The sequence below is a fragment of the Botrytis sinoallii genome, assembly GCF_014898435.1.
Source record: "Botrytis sinoallii strain Bc 23 chromosome Unknown BSIN_030, whole genome shotgun sequence".
NCBI classification, from domain to species: domain Eukaryota; kingdom Fungi; phylum Ascomycota; class Leotiomycetes; order Helotiales; family Sclerotiniaceae; genus Botrytis; species Botrytis sinoallii.
Window position 1 is genome coordinate 206,910 of NW_024066057.1, and position 9,838 is coordinate 216,747.

At 43.5% G+C, this 9,838-nt stretch overlaps 2 protein-coding genes across 2 annotated transcripts; both read right to left on the bottom strand.

The window, feature by feature from the left end:
- Positions 1-1,659: 1,659 nt before the first annotated feature.
- On the bottom strand, positions 1,660-2,543 carry EAF02_011177 (uncharacterized protein; the record flags this gene model as incomplete). The annotated part of the gene is made up of 3 exons (XM_038907223.1): positions 1,660-1,904; positions 1,952-2,489; positions 2,541-2,543. 3 exons carry the CDS (start codon positions 2,541-2,543, stop codon positions 1,660-1,662), a joined length of 786 nt encoding a protein of 261 aa, XP_038752967.1.
- A 981-nt stretch (positions 2,544-3,524) lies between these two features.
- EAF02_011178 (uncharacterized protein) lies at positions 3,525-9,593 on the bottom strand (the record flags this gene model as incomplete). The annotated part of the gene is made up of 4 exons (XM_038907224.1): positions 3,525-4,547; positions 4,598-6,318; positions 6,365-9,175; positions 9,581-9,593. 4 exons carry the CDS (start codon positions 9,591-9,593, stop codon positions 4,323-4,325), a joined length of 4,770 nt encoding a protein of 1,589 aa, XP_038752968.1. The 3' UTR covers positions 3,525-4,322.
- Positions 9,594-9,838: the final 245 nt, after the last annotated feature.

Below are 9,838 nucleotides of genomic sequence, written 5' to 3' on the forward strand. Positions count from 1 at the left end.
AAACATCGGCGACTTGGGGGTGGAAGAGAAGGCACCGTACTGGAGTATGTACAGGCTTCAAGACCTCATAGCTTCGAGCCAATGAAGAAAATGGGTCGATAAGGAATTATGAAGAGCACCACCAATGCTCTGTTCAACACTGTATTCATAGAAATGCTCGAACTAACAGCGGTTTGAGTATGGACGAAAAAGAGATATTCCGCTTTCGTTTCCTTGTCGATTTGGACCACATGAGCACAAGTTTTCGCCTCACGGCCATTCATTTCCAACTCATCCATACAAATCAAGTGCCCCCAAACAAATCTTCGTGGGCTTCCTGCTCATTGACTCCAAGGCTCGTATCTTTAGGTGTATCTGAAGAAAACCGACAAAAAACAACGGATTTGATGCATCATAAGTGTGGAAGCGATGGCACGAGGTCATTGCTGTAGTGATAACACTCGCATAGACTAGCAAGCCCTGTGTCCAATATAGAAGAATGACCGCGGGTAAGATAATAAGAACCAAGATGAGAGACTCTAGATGTTATGTCTTCCTGAGAATCAACTTCATTTTTTCTGATCATTCCCGACGGTAGATCCATATGATCCGTCCAATTTTGCTTGGAATGATCTAATTGAATCATCATCGCACTCATCAAGTCCGTCGAAGATGAGAACTATACTTTCTAGAATGTTTTTGATCGTAGACATAAATATACGCCACAGGTTTTCCTAGTAGACATTACTGGCAAGATTTTGATTTTGGCGACGCCATCAAACTCACCCAGAATATTCTGGTATAGGTTATTTTTTGCTTTTAAGAGCTGATAGATCAGACTCCGAAGTACAAATAATGATGGCCCAGTTGAGTTGAGAGTTAATACTGTCGTAATGGCATTTCAAGATCAGTCGGTTCGGCTCTCGAGGGTCTACGCGTAAAACCAAGCGGCTTGCCAGATAGATTGTGAAGTATGTTTCCCTTTTCCGGGACCACCTTAAATCCAAAGGAAATTATCGGAATTGGGTATTCATCTCTACTCGAAGATTTGGATATTTGACTTTTTAAATCCATTTGCAAGTATTGGGGACCGGGTAACCATTGCGACTGCAAATTACTTCTCTGTCGTCTTGGGGATGCGTTAAAAAAAATGTATTGTAACATTCATCCCGATCGTCTTTGGGTTTTGAAATACTACTAGCTAAACTTTAATAAAGTCAGTCTCTACTCTAGATATATATGTAGTATATCTTATAGCACTTTAAGTGGATTTTTCAACCCAAAATAATTTTTGTATTTTATATTCATTTTCTAATCATTTAAATCATTGAAATCATTGAAATCATTGAAATCATTGAAATCATTGAAAGCATTGAAATCATTGAAATCATTTAAATCATTTAAATCATTTAAATCTTTTAAATCTTTTAAATCTTTTAAATCTTTTAAATCTTTTAAATCTTTTAAATCTTTTAAATCTTTTAAATCTTTTTAAATCTTTTAAATCTTTCAAGTGTTTAAGATTTTTAAAATAAATTATGCTGCCTAAGATCTAATCCCCAGCTTACTCGCTAATCTTATTAGTTTCTATCCTAGGCATAACGCAAGGATGACTACAAACAGACGCAGAAGACCTGCATCTACTCGTAAGCTAGTTGCCAGAGCACGATTTGACTTATTTCAATTTCTATGCGCCAGTAATCTATTGAACAAATCTTCAGAGATTGCATGGTTGATCTGGATACTATTTCCAGCAGCTTCGTTGTCTCGAATCTTCAGTTGAAACGCTTCGCGCCATCCTTTCTCTCCTATAGGCGCATTGATCTGTAGAGCTTGTTCTCTGGCCACGTTATTTGAGACAATCCGACGGGAAACTCGTTCCGCGTCTTCTATATTTTCTCGTGCCACATCAACACTGTTTGTTTCTTGCATCTGTTAGCGAATTCTCGACGGAGGAGGAGTAGCAATATACTTCGAGGTTGGTACTTCTTGACCACACCAGTCCTCGCAAGACCTCTATCATCGCCAAATGTATTCCAAAGTAGCTCGTCTACTCGATTCAAAATATTCATTTTATCGCTCACAAGCCGCGTCACTTCTACACGTGCAGCATTTAAACCCACACCCAATTCCGATTTCGCGTTCTCAAGCAGCGCCATCAGCTTTGTCAGCGCCTCTTGTTCTTTTGTCTCTTGCAGGGATTGAGGATCAGAGCGACGTGCTTGGCTTTTTTCCCCTGATAGCATAACTTCTAGATGACTGTTCAGTTCCGTCGCTATTATGTGAATGGTCTCGATCTCGGAGAGAACGGCGGTAGTGCGCAAATCAACTTCATGCTTGACTAGCTCGAGGATTTCCAGGACTCTTTGGATCTCGACGACGTGAGTTCCAAGAATTTGGGCTGAGTTTTTTGGGTCCTGGTAGGTCTTTGGGAGTCGTCCGAGAAGACTAATGGTTGATTCTAGCAAGGCTGATACAGCAGATATCGCTCCTATGGTTTCTGGTTTGGCCTGAATTTCGTTTAGTATATTTACCTTGCATGTCTCTGGGGCGGTAATTACCATAATATGAGGCGTTCAAATAGAAGATCGCGAAATGTTCGTGATCGCAAGCTTATTACATCAATGAAGAAAACTGAACACTCAGAATTGTTGTGTTATCCTGAGACTTGTGAAAATCTAACCCGGCTTTAGGGATAAATGTGGAAGGTGCGACTTTAGTGGATTGATATACATTCTAGATCCATAGCATTAATAATTCTATGCCCCTTCCACACCTACAAGAACGATTCTCTCACCGGATCGTTGAATTACTCTAGGTAGGTACCTAAACAGATGCATTTGGATACCACAACCAAAACTTCAGAATATATACCTCTGTTTAACAAGAAACACAACCATCCGAGTGCGAGTATCCAATCCCAACAACTAACACCATTTACCCATCCCTCATTTCCAAACAGCCTATCCAGAAAACCAACAGACACAATATCTCCACAACCATATCAACACCCACGCAACATACCCAATCTCTCCTCAGCGATGCGCTGTAATATCCATCAATTGATCCAAATCCATTGGATATCAACACACCTTTCCATAACACCCTTCCATTCGCAGGGATAAATGGTGTGGCAGATCCCATTCCCCACCTGACGAATTATTGGTTCATGTACTCCGTGTGTGCGAGTGCACACTGATGAGACAGGCGCCTAGGTGGATGCGATTGTGTGGAGTAACCTTACTTAAGCGATGTGGGGAATTTGAATCGATTGTGTTATCTAGCATAAGAGTTTTTTTGAGTATTTGAATCTTTGCTGATAGTATTGGTAATTCGGAGAGTGTAATTCACAGGTTATCTCGGTGCGAATTCAAGTATTCAATGGATGTTGAGATTAATTCAATTGTCGCAAGTGGAGACACAATGGCAGGAAGTGCGAATATTCAGATGGATGGCCGGCTCGGGGAAAATACTTATACTTTCTACTCAAATTACCTCAAGACATAAGAATTGTAAAAGTATACATACACACACCCAAGCATAAAGTAAGTTTCAATAAAACAAATATATTATTATCCTCATGAATTTTCTCTTCCTCTTCTTCCTTAACTACCTCTCGTACCCCGCATTCCTCATCTTCACCCACCGTCTCTCTTTCTCTCGCAATATCCACAAAGCACCAGCTAGTATAGACAAGCAAAGCCAAATTATTAATACACATAAATATACACAGCGACTCTCCCTTGCCTTCTTTCCCCACGAAGAAGCGAACCCGAGCTAATCCAAGTCAAGACATTTCAAATCCGTTCCCTGATTCTCAAGTGACCATCACAAGCGAACCCCTATTTCCTCTTCTCTTTTCACCCTTTCTCTCTGATCCACCTCTTTTCTTATCCTCCTCTCCCATTTCAAACAAGCAAAAAACAAAATCCAAGCCAGTAAGCAAGAAAGCGCAAAAGCAAACTCAACAACAGCGAACGGGGTATAACCACAACCAGCCAACCAACCAACCAACAACGCGCCCAATCAAATTCAATAAGCAATTTGGGCCAACTAAAAGCAAAACCAATGCCAATTAAATAGCAAAGTAGTAACAAGAAGCGCACTACTCATCAAAGTGCCAACAGATTAAAACGTCCTACATCCTCCCCCCAAAAGCTTGATAAACGCCATTCTTTCCTTTTCCCTGCCATACTCGCCATATAATCATTCCTCCCATCTGTTATCCATCAAGGGAACAAATTATCGGAAGTTTTTTGAGGGCAGTGTCATGCGTATCGTATATACATAATTGTCGTAATGTATCTTAATTGTTTTTTCATGCATTAAAAATTGCTTCAGTTTCATCCAGTGATTGTGGTATCAACTTCTGCCTCCTCATCTTCATTTTTTCCCTCGGCGACGGCTTGATGTGCCGCTCTTTCATGATAGATTCTTTGCCTGCCAATTTCGGCTGCATGTAAACTATCAATATATGTTGTGAACTTTACGATTTCACGAAGCAAATATGAAGATTTCTTTTCCCAATTCGCCATTGCTTTTTGTGCGTTAGGATGACGCGGTGAATACTGTACTAGGTTAGTGAAAATGAACCACGAGGAAGAATTGTAATACTTACAGCTAGAAGCATTGTATTTCTCAACATATTATGTTTCTGCAATTCTTCCTCAATACTCTGCACATAAGCAGTCAGTGTTTTCAACTGATCCGGCTCCATCAAGTTACTAGCTCTCATGCTCTGTATTGGAGGACTCCAATCATTTATAGCAATTCTATCACCTGGCAATCTTGATCTAACCCCTCCTACATAGCCGTGATCCAAGCTCGATCTTAGAGAGCTCTGCATGCTGGGCCTAGCACCAGAAGTTGATGGTCTGGTATTCTGTTCATTGATCGCAGTGACCAAGGCGTTGTTGACAATTTCATCAGACCAGCCGTATTCGATATTACTAATACCACCTACGAGAGGATGGTTTGATAACCGAGCACTCCAATAATTGGCTGTTGTGACAAATTCTTTGACGATATCTGCTGTACCTACTTGAAAGAGATGTACTGCTCCAGTGGGCAAGGAAAGTGCCCAGACATGAGGGCGAGCTTTGGAGTAGCCTGGAGAAGGAAGGGCACTAGCGATAGTTTGTCGGAGGAGGAATGAACCAAGATTTTCGGCATTCTCTTGCCAATTTCCACCACCAACAACTCCGCCACTAGTTTTAGGCTTGCGGACATTCTTTGTGGAGAAAGAGAACAAGCTCATGTAGCCCTTTTCGATAACAGCAAATGTTTCAATCCAGTTACGGTCCTTTGCTTTCTTGTCGAGAGCTTCCAGATGATGCTTGTGCTTGACCATACCTTCCTTGGCCCATGGTGCACCAGCCAGTTCTAAAGATTCATCATCAAGTAGAGGGGCAACACGAAGTTCTTCATGATCACTGCCCCTACTTCCTGAGCTATGGACCGTCTCTTCACGGATGATTGCTTGGCTGAGAGCATTGGCGAATCCAATAGATTGTTGATAATCGCCTTGGAATGCCGAACCAAGAGAGTCCACGGACATCGAGGTATGTTTTCCAAGAGAATACTTGCTCCAGGTACTAGACGACACCGAAGGACTCCACATAGATGATTGATCATCCAGACTAGTTCGACTAGATCCCATTCCTGAGTTAGGATATAAACGAGGTCTCGATCTAGTCTTATTGCTCCACTTTCCATTTGTGCGTACAGTCTCTGCTGTTCTTCCACGAAGATAACTAGGTGATTCTGAGGGAGCTTTACTCAGAACACTAGGAGAACGGCGCAACATACCATTGGTGAATACTGAAAGAGTGCTGGATGATGAAGCCGGCATTTGTAACCTATCGACAGCGCCAAACAATGGAAGCCGATCATTCCGGATAGAATTGTAAAAATCCTTGAGAACAATCTCAACCTGTACTTCCCACGTACGTAATGTTCCGCGGAAAGGTGCCTTGACCAAGGGGCCACAATCATCCATGGGAGTATCATAATCTAAAGGTGTGGGAGCACTTGGATTATCAGGATCTGGACGTGGCGCAGGCTTGAATGAAGACCTCCAAGAAGGTTTTTCAAAAGCTTCAATTGATATAGCGTCGGAGTTTTCGTCATTGACATGAGGGTCATCAAAAGCAGAACTTTTTCCAGGGAGCACTGTAGGCCTACTAGGCTCAAATTCATGCGCAGACTCTGCTACACTTCGACGGATCGTAGGCATTGTATTCTTGATGAATTGACTACGAGTCATCTTTTGTTCAATATCGGCAAGATGCAAATCCGTGTTGAGCAGAAGAACCGAGTAACAAATTGTATGTACGACATCTAATAATATTAGCTTGATACACTTTAGGTAAACTTGCTAACCTACCAGTAGCTTTAAATCCATGGTTGGGATTGCTCTGACACCATCTCTTCGAGAACGCGTCCAAGATTCTGTCAACTTGTTGACTTTCACCCTTGAGCACTAATCTGCCACACACTACACGCATCGAGGCAAGAATATTAAGATTCGCAAAGTCATAAAGGCTCATATAAGCTTTTAGCGTCCTTGCTCGAACAACTCCCTCATCTCCCATCCATGCCGTCGCCTTTTCTTTTTGAATGAAATCCTCATTGCCATCGTAAATTTTCTGTGCTCTAATTAGGTCTTCCTCCGTAGGTTGTGCGTCGTCAACTCCTTCTGATTCAGAGTCATCAAATGGCTCAACATATTCTCTATCGGACATAGTAGGCGGACTGGAAGGGGGACCTTCTTCTTGTCCCTCAACTTGCAACAGTGGTAGACTGACAGCCGATTTGTATATGGTATCTGTAGATCCTGTAGCTGCAATCGAGTTTGCGAATTTAGGTTTTAAGGTATTTGTACCTGGTAGATCATCTTCAGATGATCCAGGTTCCAACCAAATGCGATCTTTCTCTGGAAACTCCGATTTAGAAGGAGAAAGAACGATCCAATCTTCTTCTTTGGCAGGACCTGCTGGTAGTTCCTGACTGTCATTAGAACCCACCTTGCTTAGAGGTGAATCCAAAGGAGGCTCTGCTGCCTTGGGCTCTGATTTCGGTAAAACTTTGGAGGGCGGTGGAGAACGTTTGGAATGTGTTCTTTCATATTCCGCAACAAGAGCGATATCTCTCGCCACCGAAGGAGAGCGACCAGGAGATGTCGTACTGGGTAACGGTGTATTACCAGGTACATCTTTCGTGATCTCCAACTTAAACTTCGCGTCACCATCATTCTCAGTAGAACCTTGGAAAAATGTTTCACGTTCCTCTCTGGCCTGCCCATCGAATCCACCAGGTAATGCTAAGTTGGTACTTGCCGATCTACGTGGTTGTTTGATGGACGAATAAGATGGCTTGCGACTGTCTCCGGCATGCGATGACGCTGGTTTCGAAGGAGGTATTTGTCTGATGGTAGCATTTGGGTCTGGATCGTAGTCTGAAGAAAAACCTCTTACATGGCGTCTATTTTCAACATCATCGGAAATATCATTAACTTGCCGATCGAGACTAGCCGTTGGTGCATGAGCTTCAATAGGAGGTCTCCCGGGGCTATGAAGGTATGGATTCATGACTTGGCGAAGACTACTGACGGGGCTAGCCTCAGGTTGCCAATCTGGAATGTCCGGTCGCAATTTGTGTGGCTCGAGTTTCATGGGTGGCAACGGCATTGGTGGAACGGGAATGGGTTCGGCCTCAGATACCGACTTTTTACGCCTTCGGAAGAATGATGAAGGTTTTTTGGTAATTACATGCGGTTGTTCCTTTGGGGCTTGCGGATTTTCTCGAGACGGTGCTATGTTATTAGACTTCATCTGGTTAGCAATGTGAGTTTTGCTACCTGGATGATCCGCCGTTTCAGTAGAGGTAGTGGAACCGTGCGACGGTGGTGGGTCGGGTACCGCAACATTGTTGTTCCTGGAAGAGCCGAAAACCCTTCTGAAGAATCCAGGTCGTTCCTTGGGCGTTTGGGTGAAAGCTTGCGGCGACCCGAGAATATCTTTTGTTTTTGAGTATGACCCACAATTTGGCGGAGATGGCTCTTTGATGAATGCTGGCATGGGTGGCAATTCTTTACTGCGATCATTTAAATTGAGACCATAGTCATGCCTGGCAGTGTTCGTGAACCCCTTCGACTTATATGCGCTCTTCGAGGACTTTGCGCTCCTTTTTCTTTCTAACTTCTCCATTGGGGGATCGATGAGACTAGGGTCGGGTCTTGAGACCAAAATTGGGGATGTAGGTCGAGGGCGTCGTGGACCACCAGGTACTGTGGGCGTGGGAGCAGCGTCGTAGTCGTATGTAGGGGTCGAAGGTACATTTGTATTGATATATCTTCCTGCATTTAATTGTGAAGTTGCTTGGTGACCGCTTCCGTAATCAAAGCTTGAAGACCTTCCTGCTAAGCCATGCGCCCACCTCTGGCTGCCTGTAATTTGTGCGTATCCAAGGTCAAAACTATTCGCACTACTCCCCACACTACTACCGGTATTCTTTCTCCCTCCTCGCTGTGGAATTGGAGGTCCTCTAAGTGAACCACCTGTATCGTTGCGTATACTATTGATTCTAGTCAACCCCGTTTGGAAGTTGGAACTGCTATTGCTTCTTCGGCTGCGAGAAATCTTGTCGGAATAATGACTTGAATCGTCTGCTGGATCGTAGTCGGAACTGAAGGAGTGAGCGTGTCCTCTGCCACCTCTAGCTGCGAAGTTTTGAGGTGATTGATATGGTTCTTCATCACCAAAGGAGGAATATAACCGATCTTCGTCCAGTGTAGGATTGCGCAAGCTAAAATCTTCCTGCCCGAAAGAGAATTGGTCCAAGGAAAGTAGCATATGATCTACCAATGAGTCGCGGGTAACTTGTCGGGGGGAAAGGGAGAGGTCGTGAGAATCCCGGTTATTTCGCACATTCTCAGGATCATTTTCTTTGTTGGAAGGATCAACTGGTGTAATGTCATCTAAAAATGAATGCCCTGTTCCACTTCGCAGATTAAGCGCCCGATTCGATGAAGTAATATTTTCTGGACTGGAAGCCTGCGCCTCCGGTGTCTGGGGCGGAGATATGCTTCCTCTTCTTTTTGCCTTATAGCCAGTATCAATATTCAGGTCAACGCCGAGTCGCTTCGTCGGTGCATTCGGCATCTTCTCGACGGTATGCATGGCAGCCACAAGTGCAGCTGAGCCGTCATGAAGTATTATAAATTGGTTCGAATTTTGAAAGGATTATAAGATGGTTCTTCGAATTGGTTCCTGGTTTGATCCACCTTCACTGCGACTGTAACCTGGATCAATACGACAAGTTCGATTCTCAATTGCGTATCAATGCTCTGCCGATGCGAAACACTCAAACGATTCGTATTCTAGATTTCTCGAATATACTTCCCGCCTTTCTGCCGGTTGCGATAATTTATCTGCAAGTAATATATTTTAAATGGGTGCTAAGATATGTTTGAGGCAGCAAACGTCGGAAGAGGTTGATGCAGCAGAAACTCTTTTCGAAACACGCCGAAGTGTTGGGGAAAGTTTGTTTGCGTGCTACCAGGACAAATTACTTTCTCGGGATTGAATCGGTAGGGACTGACTAGAGATTGGCATATGCTGGTGAGGATTGAACGAGGTGTGGTGAGGTTCAATTGAGGGAAGATGATTTCCTATCCGTTTGTTTGTGCGTCTGTTTGTTTGTCGTCGGACAAGTAAATATTGAATTGGCAGATTGTAAAGTAGGTAAGGAACTGTACACAAGGGCGGGATTCGTTTGTAACAGCGGAGAAGCAGAGACAGAAGCAGCAGCAGCAGCAGCAGCAGATGCAGGACAATGTTGATACTCAAGACTCCAAGCA